The sequence below is a fragment of the Equus caballus genome, chromosome 3 (assembly GCF_041296265.1).
Source record: "Equus caballus isolate H_3958 breed thoroughbred chromosome 3, TB-T2T, whole genome shotgun sequence".
In the NCBI taxonomy this organism is placed as follows: domain Eukaryota; kingdom Metazoa; phylum Chordata; class Mammalia; order Perissodactyla; family Equidae; genus Equus; species Equus caballus.
Window position 1 is genome coordinate 60,134,540 of NC_091686.1, and position 15,492 is coordinate 60,150,031.

At 36.9% G+C, this 15,492-nt stretch overlaps 1 protein-coding gene across 50 annotated transcripts in view; it reads left to right on the forward strand.

Annotated features, from left to right (window-relative positions):
• The window catches only part of SEC31A (SEC31 homolog A, COPII coat complex component), an 87,900-nt gene that overhangs the window by 55,792 nt on the left and 16,616 nt on the right, over positions 1-15,492 (forward strand). For 16 of the 50 annotated variants that reach the window (XM_023637826.2, XM_023637827.2, XM_070263577.1 and 13 more), the window contains 3 exons: positions 7,981-8,154; positions 11,497-11,623; positions 13,306-13,647. In XM_023637826.2, coding sequence (XP_023493594.1) covers positions 7,981-8,154; positions 11,497-11,623; positions 13,306-13,647 — 643 coding nt within the window. Of the gene's footprint in view, positions 1-7,980; positions 8,155-10,712; positions 10,806-11,496; positions 11,624-13,305; positions 13,648-15,492 lie in introns of all 50 variants that reach the window. The other 34 variants (XM_070263574.1, XM_023637828.2, XM_070263590.1 and 31 more) reach the window with 4 other exon arrangements.

Genomic DNA, 15,492 nt, shown 5'->3' on the forward strand with positions numbered 1-15,492 from the left:
GTACCGAGGGGCATAGTATTTGAGGAAAATAAATGGGAAAAGAACCAACTTTTTGTTTCTTAATCCGAATGCTGATTCTGTGTATAGGGTTCTTTGTAGGAATCTTCTATGTTGAAAAGCTATAAATGTTAATACTTACTTGAACAAATGGGGTTCTAATTTTAAAATTCCCTGACAAGTGCCACCCCAGATATTAGCAAAGAACTTCATTCTATATGCCATTTCAGTCTGATACCATCTGTGGGTGAGTATATATTAATTTTTTATTTGAGTTCGTAATAGTTTACATCATTGTGAAATTTCAGTTGTACATTACTTCATGCCTGTCGCTACATAGGTGCTCGTCTTCACCCCCGGTGCCCACCTCCCCCCTTCCCCTGGTAACCACTGAACTGTTTTCTTTGTCCATGTGTTTGTTTATATTCCACAAATGAGTGAAATTATCTGGTGTTTGTCTTTCTCAGGCTGGCTTATTTCGCTTAGCATAATTCCCTCCAGGACCTTCCATGTTGTTGCAAATGTGATGATTTTGTCTGTCTATTTTTCTGGCTAGGTAGTATTCATTGTATATATATTCACCACATCTTCTTTATCCAATCATCAGTCAATGGACACTTGGATAGTTTCCATGTCTTGGCTATTGTGAATAGTGCTGCAGTGAACATAGGAGTACATATATTACTTTGGATTGTTGATTTCAAGTCATTTGGGTAGATAGCCAGTAGTGGGATAGCTGGGTCATATGGTGGTTCTATTTTTAGTTTTTTGAGGAATCTCCATACTGTTTTCCGTAGTGGCTGCACCAGTTTGCATTCCCACCAACAGTGTATGAGGGTTTCCTTTTCTCCACAACCTCTCCAACATTTCTTATTTTTAGTCTTAGTGATTATAGCCATTTTAACAGGCATAAGGTGGTATCTTAGTGTACTTTTGATTTGCATTTCCCTGATAGTCTTAGTGATTATAGCCATTTTAACAGGCATAAGGTGGTATCTTAGTGTACTTTTGATTTGCATTTCCCTGATGATTAGTGATGTTGAACATCTTTTCATGTGTTTATTGGCCATCTGTATATCTTCTTTGGAAAAATGTCTGTTCATATCCTGTGCCCATTTTTAGATTGGGCTATTTGTTTTTTTGTTGTTCAGTTGTGTGAGTTCCTTGTATATTATGGAGATTAACCCCCTTATCAGATACATGATTTGCAAATATTTTTTCCCAATTGATGGGTTTTCTCTTGGTTTTGATCCTAGTTTCTTTTGCCTTGCAGAAGCTCTTTAGTCTGATGAAGTCCCACGTGTTTATTTTTTCTTTTGTTCCCCTTGTCTGAGAAGACGTGGTATTCAAAAAGATCCTTTTAAGTTCAGTATCAGAGTGTACTATCTGTGTTATCTTCCAGGAGTTTTATAATTTCAGGACTTATCTTCAAGTCTTTGATACATTTTAATTTTATTTTTGTGTGTGGCGTGAGATAATGGTCTACTTTCATTCTTTTGCTTGTGGCTGTTCAGTTTTCCCAACACCATTTATTGAAGAAACTGTCTTTTTTCCATTGTATGTTCTTGACACCTTTGTTGAAAGTTAGCTGTCTGTAGATGTGCAGTTTTATTTCTGGGCTTTCATTTCTGTTCCACAGATCTGTGTGTCTCTTTTTGTACCAGTACCATGCTGTTTTGATCACTATGGCTTTGTAGTACATTTTGAAATCAGGGATTGTGGTCGCTCCAGCTTTGTTCTTTTTTCTCAGTATTGCTTTAGCAATTTGGGGTCTTTGGTTGCCCCATATGAATTTTAGGATTCTTTGTTCTATTTTCATGAAGAATGTCATTGGGATTCTGATTGGGATTGCATTGAATCTGTAGATTGCTTTAGGTAGTATGGACATTTTAACTATGTTTATCCTTCAAATCCATGTGCATGGAATCTCTTTCCATCTCTTTATGTCATTATCTATTTCTTTCAATAATGTCTTATAGTTTTCATTGTATAAGTCCTTCACCTCCTTAGTTAAATTTATTCCTAGATACTTTATTCTTTTTGTTGTGGTTGTAAATGGAATTGTGTTCTTGAGTTCTCTTTCTGTACGTTCGTTATTAGAGTAGAGAAATGCAACTGATTTTTGTACGTTGATTTTGTACCCTGCCACTTTGCTGTAGTTATTAATCATTTCTAATAGTTTTCCAATGGATCCTTTAGGGTTCTCTATATATAAGATCATGTTGTCTGCAAACAGTGAGAGTTTCACTTCTTCACTCCCTATTTGGATTCCTTTTATTCCTTTCTCTTGACTAATTGTTCTGGTCCAAATCTCCAGTACTATGTTGAATGAGTGGTGATAGTGGGCATCCTTGTCTTGTTCCTGTTCTCAGAGGGATGGTGTTCAGTTTTTGCCCATTGAGTATGATGTTGGCTGTGGGTTTGTCATATATGGCCTTTATTATATTAAGGTAATTTCCTTCTATCCCCATTTTGTTAAGAGTTTTTATCATAAATGGCTGTTGGATCTTGTCAAATGCTTTCTCTGCATCTGTTGAGATGATCATATTGTTTTTATTCCTCATTTTGTTAATGTTGTGTATCACATTGATTGATTTGCAGATGCTCAACCATCCCTGTGTCCCTGGTATAAATCCCACTTGATCATGATGTATGCTCTTTTTGATATATTGCTGTATTTGGGTTGCCAATATTTTTTTGAGGATTTTTGCATCTATGTTCATCAGTGATATTGGCCTGTAGTTCTCCTTTTTTGTATTGTCCTTGTCAGGCTTTGGTATCAGAGTGAGGTTGGCCTCATAGAATGTGTTAGGAAGTGTTCCATCTTCCGTAACTTTTTTGGAATAGCTTGAGAAGGATAGGTATTAAATCCTCTCTGAAAGTTTGGTAGAATTCCCAAGGGAAGCCATCTGGTCCTGGGCTTTCATCCTTTGGGATGTTTTTGACTACTGTTTCAATCTCTTCACTTGTGATTGATCTATTCAGATTCTCTGTTTCTTCTTGATTCAGCTTTGGGAGGTTGTAAGAGTCGAAGAATTTAGCCATTTCCTCTAGATTGTCCATTTTGTTGGCATATATAGTTTTTCATAGTATTCTTTTATAATCCATTGTGTTTCTGTGGTACCCATTGTTATTTCTCCTCTTTCATTTCTAATTTATTTATCTGAGCTTGCTCTCTTTTTTCCTTTGTAAGTCTGGCTAGGGGTTTGTCAATTTTATTTATCTTCTCGAAGAACCAGCTCTTTGTTTCATTGATCCTTTCTACTGCCTTTTTTGTTTTAATAGCATTTATTTCAGCTCTGATTTTTATTATTTCTTTTCTGCTGCTGACTTTGGGCTTTGTTTGTTCTTCTTCTAATTCAGTTAGATGTAGTTTGAGTTTGTTTATTTGGGATTTTTCGTGTTTGTTAAGGTAAGCCTGTATTGCGATGAATTTCCTTCTTAATCGATTTTTGCTGCATCCCATATGAATTGGTGTGGTATGTTTTCATTTTCATTTGTCTCCAGATATTTTTTTATTTCTCCTTTTATTTCTTCAGTGATCCATTGCTTGTTCAATAGTGTGTTGTTTAGTCTCCACATCTTTGACCCTTTCTCAGCTTTTTTCTTGTAATTAATGTCTAGGTTTATGGCATTGTGATCAGAAAAGATGCTTGTTTCTTAAATTTATTGAGGCTTGCCTTGTTTCCCAACATATGGTCTATCCTTGAGAATGTTCCGTGTGCACTTGAGAAGAATGTGTATTCTGCTGTTTTTGGATGGAGTGTTCTATATATGTCTATTAAGTCCAGCTGGTCTAGCTTTTCATTTAATTCCACTGTTTCCTTGTTGATTTTTTGTCTGGATGTGAGAGGAGTGTTGAGGTCCCCTACTATTATTGTGTTATTATTAATGTCTTCTTTTAGGTTTGTTAATAGTTTCTTTATGTACTGTGGTGCTCCTATGTTGGGGGCATAGATGTTTATAAGTGTTGTTTCTTCTTGATGGAATGTCCCTTTGATCATTATATACTGCCTCTCTTTGTCTCTCTTTACCTGCCTTATCTTGAAGTCTACTTTGTCCAATATAAGTATTAAAACACCTGCTTTCTTCTGTTTGCCATTAGCTTGGGCTATCATCTTCCATCCCTTTACTCTGAGCCTGTGTTTGTCATTGGAGCTGAGATGTGTTTCCTGGAGGCAGCATAGTGTTGGGTCTTGTTCTTTCATCCATCTTGCCACTCTGTGTCTTTTTATTGGAGAATTCAATCCGTTTACATTTAGGGTGATTATCAATATATGAGGGCTTACTGCTGCCATTTTATCACTAGTTTTCTGGTTCTCCTGCTTTTCCTTTGTTTCTCATCCTGTTTATTTTGGTCTACCAATCGAGTTGTGTGGTTTTTTATGTTGTGTTTCTTTGTTTTCTCCTTATCTATTATTTGTGTCTCTGTTCTGCTTTTTTGTTTAGTGGTTACTGTGAGGTTTGTATTCAAAATTTCATGGATATGATAGTCCCTTTTCTGATGGCCTTTTATTTCCTTAGACTAAACTGATTCAGTCCCTTTCCTCTTCCCCTCCTAAGTTGTTTTTCTCACATCTTATTCCATCTTGTGTTATGAGTTTGTGGTTAAAATGACAAGGTTATCTTTGGTTCTGGTGTTTTCCTCCCCTTTGTCTTTAATGGTATACTTGAGTATTTGCTGTTCTTCTCTGATTCTGTCTACCTATTTATCTCCTCACTCCATGCTTTGTAACCCCTTTCTCCCTTTTTTGTTCTTCAGGTATGAGGGCCTTCTTGAGGATTTCTTGGGGGGATGGGGGAGTCTCATGGCTATGAACTCCCTTAACTTATGTTTGTCTGGGAAAGTTTTTATTTCTCCATCATATCTGAAGGATATTTTCACTGGATAGAGTATTCTTGACTGAAAGTTTTTGTCCTTCAAAGATTTGAATATGTCATTCCAGTCTCTCCTACCCTGTAAGGCTTCTGCGGAGAAATCCACTGGAAGCCTGATAGGGGTTCCTTTGTAGGTTATTTTCTTCTACATTGCTGCTGTTAGTATTCTTTCTTTGTCATTCACTTTTGCCAGTTTCACTACTATATGCCTTGCAGTAGGTCTCTTTACATTGACATGTTTAGGAAATCTGGTAGCCTCTCCCACATGGATTTCCATCTCCTTGCCTAGGTTTGCGAAGTTCTCTACTGTTATTTCTTTGAACAAGCTTTGTGGTCCATTCTCCTCTTCTGCTTCTTGAATATCTATAATTCTTATGTTGCATTTCCTAATTGAGTCAGATATTTCTCGGAGACTTTCTTCATTTCTTCTTAGTCTCAATTCTCCCTCCTCCTCTGTCTGGAGCTTTTCAACATGTCTATCTTCAATTATGCAGATACACTCCTCTATGATGTCCACTCCAGCATTCAGGGAATCCATATTTTGTTTTATTTCTTCCGTTGTGTCTTTCGTGTCTAATATTTCTGATTGATTCTTCTTTATAGTGTCAATCTCTTTTGTGAAGTAGCTCCTGAACTCATTGAATTGTTCCTCTACATTCTCTTTTAACTTGAGTTTTTTGATGATAGCTATTTTGAATTAACTGTCATCTAGATTACATATTTCTGTGTTGTCAGGATTGATTTCTGGGTACTTGTCATTTTTCTCTGATCTGTAGATCTAATATAATGTTTGATATTGATAGAGGGAGTGACTCTGGTTTTTTTACATCCTGGTGTTATTTGGTCACAGTCACCGCCTGTCACCACTGGGTGGGGGTCAAGAGCCATGTATTCTGAGCCCTCTGCCTTCCACAAGATCCCAGGCACTAGAGCTGGGCTGGGCAGGTGGGGGGAGGAGCTTTCTTCTGCAGGCTCTCAGGGATTTCTCACTCTCCTCTCGCTATCTGCTCTCCTGAGTGTTGGCTTGATAAGGTCACCCCCTGTGAAAGCTTTTGCTCCAGTACAGTGCTTCCTTCTAGGCTGTAAGGGCCCACCGGGGATCCTTGATGTTCCTGCAGTAAACATCCCCTCCCCTGTCCTTTCTCTCTTGGAGACCTCCCGTGGTCCTGGATCGCAGTCTTTAGGGGAGGGAATGAAATTTCCGTTTACCCTATTCCATCTCCTCTGAGTTGGGCTCCAGCCTCTCCGCCCTCCATCATATGGCTGCATGGGTCCTCTGACATTTTTCTGTTATATTTGGATGTTCTCTGTTGGAGTATGAATGTCCTTTTCGTTGTATGTTGGAGGGGTTACTGGGGAAGCTCACCCTGCCATGATGCTGACATCACTCTTTGGGTGAGTATGTTTTTAAAGTATTTTAAGGCAGAGGGAAATACATTACATTCATAATTTAGTGTCCTCATTTGGTGTGCAATAAAACAGGATTTTTCATCATTTTTTTTCAATTCAATTCAGTAAGTAACTGAGTATATAGTGATGAACCAGATTGTCAAGATCTTTTCCCTAAGGGAGTTTCCAAACTCAAAATGACTATGGATGAGTAAACGTGGGATTCAAAAGTGATATGTGATATGATGGAGGTAGTAGTGCTGTGGGAGCACAGAAGAGGGAAGCCTAAATCCACTAATTGAGCATGAGTGGAAGTTGGGGTGGGGTCTGAGGAAAGTTTTCACAAGTAGGATGTTTATATCTGTATTGTGTGTCTGACACAGCTTAATTTTGAGCCTTGCAGGTATTTTCTTGTTTCTATACTTTTTATTGTAAACTTCTTTCTGTTTTTGATGGATGTTTTTAGTTTTCAGTATTTTGTCTGTTCTAGGGAATTATCAATAAATTTCATTGAGTAAAAATACTTAGATCTGTGTTCGAGGACTATGGAGATATGACTTGCTAGTTGGTTTTGTATATACTTACATATAGGATCTAGCTCATATCTTTCTAAATTGTTAATGAGAGGATTAGATAGAATAGAAACATAGTCTTAACTTTATGATGACTTTGACATAATAGTTTTATATGACTTTTTACTTAATAAGGTCTCATTATTTTGTTGAGATATAAGACACTTTAAGAGTAACTTAATCTAAGACCTTTAGATTGTCTAGCCTCAGAATTAAACTATTTTCAATACCATTTATAACCACATACATTTTCTGTACATTAGTCTTCATGCTTTTCTTTGGACTTTTAAAGGACATTCTTTGTGCAAAAATCGTAATTTTGATGTTACCTCCTCCTATGTATCACAGTAGACACTTGGTATTTTCTGGTGAATATGTCCTGAGACTTTGTGTTATCATTATAGTTAATAATTCTCCTCTATCAAAGGCAATGAAGTATACCAAAAAAGTTTAAATGACATCGTGAAACCTTTAATGAATTTATGGAAATTTATAATTTTTAAAGATATTAAAATAAATTCTTGCTAAAACATTTTAACATTGCTTTTTTGTTCTTATTATCTAGAAAATGTATATGGTCAACTCATACTTATTGTAGATCTGTATAATTGTAGATGTGTATAAGCTACCCTAAGTTTGACACCTTACTCTTTTAATTGATTTCAAACATCTCTTTTTTTAAATTAATTTTTATCTCTTTCTTAGATCACCATTTTCTTCCATTACCATGTTTAGCAGTTGATTCTCATTGGGGGCCTTTTTTCCCTACAAAGAAGCACAGTTGTATTTTTTTTAACTACTTCTGTGATTTGCGAGAATTGCTCAACTACAAGAAAACAGCAAAAGAACAGTATTGATAAGTGGCATTGATCTTACATACTACCATGTGGCAGGCATAATTCGAATCCCTGCCTGAGTTAAATTACAAGTTACACTGTATATCATGGACCTTTCTTTGGTGTCAGTCTTGAGCGTTAGAAAACATGATGTCAAAACCTGATATACCAGGGTCTGTTGTATAGTACACAGCATATGGACAAAAATCATATGCATGATCAAGCTTTTTGAAGAAAATCAACATGCTGTCATATAGTTGGGTGAACTCTTAACAATTTGCTTTGTTTTCTTCCATTGCTTCTTGTAGCCAAATATTGTGCAGCTTCGTGATAGACTTTGTAGAGCACAAGGAGAGCCCACACTAGGGCAGGAATCACCTAAAATTCCTTACGAGAGGCAGCAGCTGCCCAAGGTCAGGCCCGGACCGGTCGCTGGCCACACACAGATGCCAAGAGTTCCGACTCAACAATATTATCCCCATGTGAGTGATATGCTGTTCAAATTGGTGGTTTTAGTTTGTTGGGTTAGAGACCTTACCTGTTGTGATAAAGCTAGACAACATATTGATTTAATAATTATACTTTTTATATTCTTGAAAGTGGTTTTTTTTTTTTTTAAAGATTTTATTATTTTCCTTTTTCTCCCCAAAGCCCCCCTGGTACATAGTTGTATATTCTTCGTTGTGGGTCCTTCTAGTTGTGGCATGTGGGACGCTGCCTCAGCGTAGTTTGATGAGCAGTGCCATGTCTGCGCCCAGTATTCGAACCAATGAAACACTGGGCCGCCTGCAGCGGAGCACGTGAACTTAACCGCTCGGCCACGGGGGCCAGCCCCTTGAAAGTGGTTTTTATGATTTTTTTTTTGATCATTCCTCTAATCTAGTCAGACAGATTATATTTTAGATGTAAATTAAGCTCTCTAGGGGGATTTCTTCTTGTTTTTCCATCACTCAGACTTCCTTTACACATGTACCTGTGTTCTTGAAACTTCAACAGTTTGATTCATGTAGCAAACTGTAAGTAAAGTAGCAGGAACAATTTTGTGGTGATTTGGTTAATTTTATAAAATATTTTTTGAAAGTAGTCTTTTATTGAGTATTCTTTTCTGATTCTTTAGTAGAGGTTTCCTTTGTCTTCTGTATCAGCACAATAAAGAACATCCAGAATGCAAACTTTTTTTGGACAACTTGGGTCTTAGCAAAAAGTGAATGACCGAAGGTTTATGAAGTTGTAGGTCATGGGGAATGTGAAGATGATTAGATCATTCTTATTGATTAATTAATTTAAGTAAAATTATCAAACATTTAGTGGCATAAAATGTGTCCTCTTATTGTCTTTTACTATTTCATATGGAAAATTATATTTCAGACCAGCAGATAAACTTTATGTTCTTAATTGAGAAGTATATTTTCGTAAGTAATAAATGGTCTTGATTGATAAAATTCATAGGTACTCTGGCCACTTGAAAATAGAATAAATTGCTGATAGAATTGACAGGCTCTTTTTTACATTTCACTGTAGCAGAAGTAAATATGAAATCATGAAAAACTAAAAAAAAACAATTAATGCTCTTTTGTTTATTGTACTTTGATTAGTTCTTAATCAGAATAGATTACATTTGAATATAATTGTAACTATCTAGAGAACTTTCTGTTTTGTTTTTTCATTCATTTGACAATTTATTGAGAGCCTACCGTGAGTGCCTATCTTTATTCTACCTGTTGAGGGTATATTGGTAAACAAAACAGAGTACATTCCCCACTCTTGTGGAGATTGCAGCAGGCTTAGATAGTCTATGACATAAGTAGAGCAAATCATGTGATGGCTGGGAGAACTGAGAGGTGGAGAGTTCAAGCAACCATCCCAGAGTTTTAAGATACCTCGAAGTTTGAATTTCTCAGCATTGCGTGGCTGGTTAATGTCCAGCTTGGAATTGGAACTCCCAGGTGCCTTGAGTTCTGCCACACTGTCTCTCAGGGTACTGAAGTAAGGCATTCTCTACCTTGGAAGAAGAGAATATTTTACTCTATATGTCCTTCAGTTTATCTCTTTCTGGGAAAATGTAAAAGTATTGAAAGACTTTTGTTATACTTTGACTTAGGAGTGTCATGCTTTAAGAAAAACAAATTCAATCATAAACAGTGATTTTCTTGATTAAAGTTTGTGATAAGCTGAGTAAGGATAGTAGCTTGTGGTTTTAAAGGACTGTTTATAGGCAGAAGTAAAGGGATAAAAGGGAGGTCAGATTAGTAGGAGTGCCACTCCCATTTCGAACAGCACATCTTTTCTATTAATTGTTTATAAATTGGAGTTTCTACAAAGATTTACTTGATGAAAAAGGTTTTGGTAGCTTAAAAAAAATGTTTGAAAACTTCTGGACTCCAGGGTAAGCAATATGGCATAGCGTGGTAGACACTGGCTTGGAATCAATCCTAGCTTCATCACCAATGCGTTGTGTGGACCTCAGCACACTCCTTCATTTCTCTGGGCCTTGGTTTTCTCAATGGTGAAGGAGGGGGATTAGACTGGATGATCTTTAATATTCTCTGATTGTATGATTCTAAGCCTCATATGGGACTAATATGATTTTTGTGGCTCTAATGAAATCCAGAAAAGGGAGCCTACCGCAATATGTTTACAGATCATATAGTAGCATGAATACTATTAATGCTTCAAAATCACTTTTTTACTCAATTATCTTCTTTTTTTCGGAATGTCTTCTTTCTCTCCCTACTTACAGGACCTATCTCTTCCCCCTTATTCTTGACACTTGAATGGCATTGTTCTTTGTGCTTTGATTTGGGTTTTTATATTGATTTTTCTACTGCCTGCTTCCCCATGTTTTGTTGTGAATGTGTATTTTTCTTTTGGAATCCCAGCTACCTTGGAAGCAATTGCCTGACTAACGTATGCCATCTTTCTGCTCATATTTTTTGCTTTGCGTCTGGCTATTAATGCCGTTTGGGTTTTTTCTTCTTCTTCTTCTTTTAACATTTCCATTTTTTATTTTCTGTGATTAGTATTTCTTTGTTCAATTCAGGTTAGAATTGCCCCTACTGTCACTACCTGGAGTAACAAAACTCCTACCGCACTTCCCAGCCATCCACCTGCAGCCTCTCCCTCTGACACACAGGTATATCTTCGTTATTCCTCTTTGAGCAGAATTCTGCTCACCTAAATATATATATAGTTATATGATCTTTACCCCCCCTTTCTCAAGTTCCTCTCCCCCCGTCTGTCTGCCTGCTTGCATTTTAATACTTTTGGGATGCAAGAAGCAATTTTTAGCACAATTTATTTTCTTATCCTTCTCTCCTTCTTTTGCAGTTCTAAATTGACTTGAGCTAGAATAACATCAACCAAGGTTCTAACAATGGTTTAAATCTAATTTCATTGAAGATATTTCCTTTTTCTTTTCTTTTTTCTTTTTTGTGAGTATTGCAGAAATTGAAGAGAAGCAAAAGTTCCCTTGTGGCTTTTATACTTAATATTTCCAAAGTGAGGAGTAGAGGCTGGAATTTAGTAGATATGGACAATCCTGGTGACACATTATAAATATCATTGACACTATGTTATGAGACTATTAGCATCTGTTGCCATTCATTGCAATTACTACTTTGGACCTGTCTGATCTTTAAATCACTCACAATGCGTTGCTCAGAAAATGTGTTCTGAAGAAGACAGAATGTATAACATGCAATGTTTCTTACACAATAAAGTTTAAAAAAAAAAAAAACAGTTCCATTTCAGAGATTATAAATCTATCTGGTAAGATTCTTGGTTCTAAATGTAATCCTCCTCTTTTCCATATTCTCATTTCCTAGGGAGAAAATCCTCCACCTCCAGGTTTCATAATGCATGGAAATGTTAATCCAAATGCTGCCGTGGCACCACTTCCCACCTCTCCAGGTCATATGCACACCCAGATACCACCTTATCCACAGCCACAGCGTAAGTAGCCTGGCCGCAAGTCCTTTCACACAGGCCTGTCTTATCTAAAGTAGTAAGCATTTACTTTGAAGCTCCAAAGCCATGATCAAATCAATTTTCACAAGTAGAGAAAGAACCATTCTGTGTCAGACTGGAGTCCTTGCTATAGAGAAACATGGTTTCCCTAGGAAGCATCCTGAATCAACAGGCTAGGGAACAGCTCCTATGTCAGTCCATTCAGAACAGCTGGCTCCTCTTCCTGCGCCTTTACTAAGACCTGTTAAAGAGGGTCAGTTTTCCCATGATTTTGGTATAAAAAAATAGAATTTTAGAAATTATTTCGTACATATTCTTTTCCTTCAAGCAAGATGAGACAAATCATTTTTGGAGAAATGGTTCCCAGGGACATTTGTTGTTGTTTTCCATTTATTTTATTTTTTTAAGAAATAGACTTTATTTTTTAGAGCAGTTTTAAGTTCACAGCAAAATTGAGTGGAAAGCACAGAAAGTTTCAGTATCCCACCTGCCCCCATGCACTACCTCCCCCTCTATCGACATCCTGCACCACAGTGGTAAAATCATTTGTTACAGCCGGTAAGCCTACACTGACACATCATTATCACCCCAAATCTATAGTTTACCTTAGGGTTCACTTTTGGTGTTGTACATTCCATAAATTTTGACACATGTATAATAATGATGTGTATCAACCATTGGCTTTTGTTTTTTTAGAAAATGTTTACACTTAGAAAGTAAAATATCACCATTATTTAAAAAATTAAATGAAGAGCAAAAAAATAAAATCTCAAAGAGGAAAATTATATGACTAAATAACTATTACAAAAACAAGAGGCCATTACCTAGTAAGAACTAATCTTAATGAGCATCATGCTAACATGGATGTTCTTACTTAATGTGAATACAAATTTGATACAACTTTTCACTCAGGTGCTCAACATTGAAAGTGCAGTCTTCAGAGTAGAACCAGTACAGTTCTACTAGGTGCATTCTGTAGAGGTTCATCCCTATTCCTGGTCATGCAGAATGTGATGGCATTCAGATCTCCAATCTGGATTCAAGTCTTTGCAGTAACACCTTAGTTGGCTGCCTCATTGCTTACTTACCAACTATGTATAGTATGTGAAATATTACATAGGAATGGTTTTGTCAGGTGTCCTAGAGACTATTAATCTGGAATGGTGCTCAAACTCAGAATTTGAGTAGCTGATGATTTTACTAGATGTTGGTGAAGATATTTGATTCATAACAATAATATTCACCCTGCAGTTCTTACAATGGGGGTGATCTTGAGCTGCCACCAAACTCCTTCTAACCTTTACTGTGAAGGAGAGTCCACATTGTTCCATCTGGTGGCTGGTAGGTGTCACTGCAGTCTTTTCACAGAAAGAGGAAGTCTCAGAAAAGGGTCAGTCTTGCAGTATTGGGTCTGATGAGCCAGATTTTCATAGCCAGCAGCAATCTGGAGATGGCAGCGTTCAAATATTGGATCCAGTGACTATTAGTACATTTAGGACATCTGAGCTATCAAAAGTGTAACTTAAGTGTTAATGTTTGGTTGTAACTTATTGTTATAAGAAGAATGATGAAAATAATTTCCATAGAATGAGATAATTTTGGTTTTCTGTTGCTGTCTGAATAAACTTGTGACTAATTAAAATTTCTGTTTCTTCTCCTTGGTGTAGCTTATCAACCAGCCCAGCAGTATTCCTTCGGAACAGGGGGGTCAGCAATGTATCAACCTCAGCAGCCTGTTGCTCCTTCTGCCTCAAACGCTTACCCTAACACCCCTTACATATCTTCTGCTTCTTCCTATTCTGGGCAGTCTCAGCTGTACGCAGCACAGCACCAGGTCTCTCCACCTACCTCCAGCCCTACTGCTTCTTTCCCTCCTCCCTCTTCCTCTGGAGCATCCTTCCAGCATGGCGGACCAGGAGCTCCACCATCATCTTCAGCTTATGCACTGCCTCCTGGAACAACAGGTACACTGCCTGCTGCCAGTGAGCTGCCTGCGTCCCAAAGAACAGGTCTGCGCTTGAAAGAGTTTTGGTTTGGCTCCCTCCTTAATTTTTTCATGAACACATGGGTGGATGGAGGGGAATTATTTCCAGCTGTTTGTAAACTGAGTAATGTGAGGTGTTGATTGAGCTTCAATAACAAATTCTAAAACTATTTCTAAAAGTGTGATTCTCCCATAATGAACTTTAGTTGCTAAATGAGGAAAGCTTTAGAGCCTGAGAAGGATAAGAGTGTATAATCTGCCATTGAACTTAAAGTAAGTGGTAAGAAATTAATTGGCAAGATAAGTGGTGTTTGGAACCAGATTTAATTGACACTTTCTTTACTAGAGCTAAACTATGCTCTGTGTTCTTACTGAGAAGTTTTCAGTTTTTACAATTGTACCTTAAACTCATTCATGGAGATTATTCAGTACAGGGTCTTAATGAGGTGGTACAGATTTTTTGATTATGTTTATTTGTCAAGGTGAGGAGGGATCTTAATATGCTTATCTAAAGGAAAAAAGTGAGAGAATACAGCTCGGACAGACTCTCTAAGAGAGCAGCCAGCCAGTGTACAGCAGTGCAGTGATTCTCCATTAGCCTAATAACCACCCTCTCAAACATTTTGGAAATTTCTACTTTTTTATTTGTTTTTTGTCTAGTAGTGTAGTTACGCCTGAAATTTCCTAACTAAAATCCTAATTTTAAATTATTTTTATAGTGAAATACATGTTTTGTAAATTATTTTTATCTCTCCTGTTAGACAGTTAGAGTGTTGTATTAATTTTTTATGGGTAGGTTATATTATCTGATTTTCATTTTAGGATCATAAAGGGGCATCAAAAGCATGTGTTATAAAAAGGGATCAGTGAATCAGACTTAAGAACCACTAACGTAGTGGTTAGGAAGACAGGCTTTGGAATTAGACTTCTTGGGTTTGTATCCCAGCTTCACTACTTTCTGTTTACGTGACCTTGAGTAAGTTGCTTAACATCTTTAAGCCTCAGTTTCCTCAGAATAATAATAGTACCTACCCATAAGCTTATAAAGAAGATTAAACACATTAATACAGTAAAAGCATTTAAGGACAATGTTAGCTGTGATCACATAAAACCTCATGTAAAATTAGAGCTCTGTGCATTTAGGTGTTTGAAAATAGTTTCCCTTTCATATTATAACTGGTGGTTTTGAACTAAAGGGGAAAAAGATGAGTGAGTCTTGCTTTGCTCCTAATACTCAAGTTGCTTCTGGGAATTCCAGTATATATTTTTCTCCTTTTATGTGCTAAGCTGTAGCTTTAATTACTGAAAACACTTGCCATAAAATAGGATATATTGAGGAAGTGTTCTTTTCTAATAAAGTCTTATGGATCCAGAATTATACATATATCTCCTCCTTTCTTTGATATATAATATTAAAGTCCAAAGTATCAAAAAATCACACACATGCACAATATGTATCACCCTTTACTGCATAAATAAAATTTCTATAATTTTCAATACATGTAGTTCAATAGGTTGATATTTTTAGAGAGGAGTGATAATTCAGTTCTTCAAACAAAGAGTTCAAAAAATTACCTTTTATGGAGCTGGGGTCCCCATGGCCTAGTGGTTAAGTTCAGCACTCTCTGCTTTGGCAGCTGGGGTTCAGTTCCTGGGCATGGACCTACACCAGTCATTGGTGGCCATGCTGGGGTGGTGACCCACATCCAAAATAGAGGAAGATTGACACAGATGTTAGCTCAGGGGTGAATCTTCCTCAGCCAAAAGAGAAAGATTGGCAACAGATGTTAGCTCAGGGGCAAATCTCCCTCAGCAAAAAAGGAAAAAAAAGGCCTTAAGGAAACTTGAGTTTTCTAGGAGTTTTGCTTTT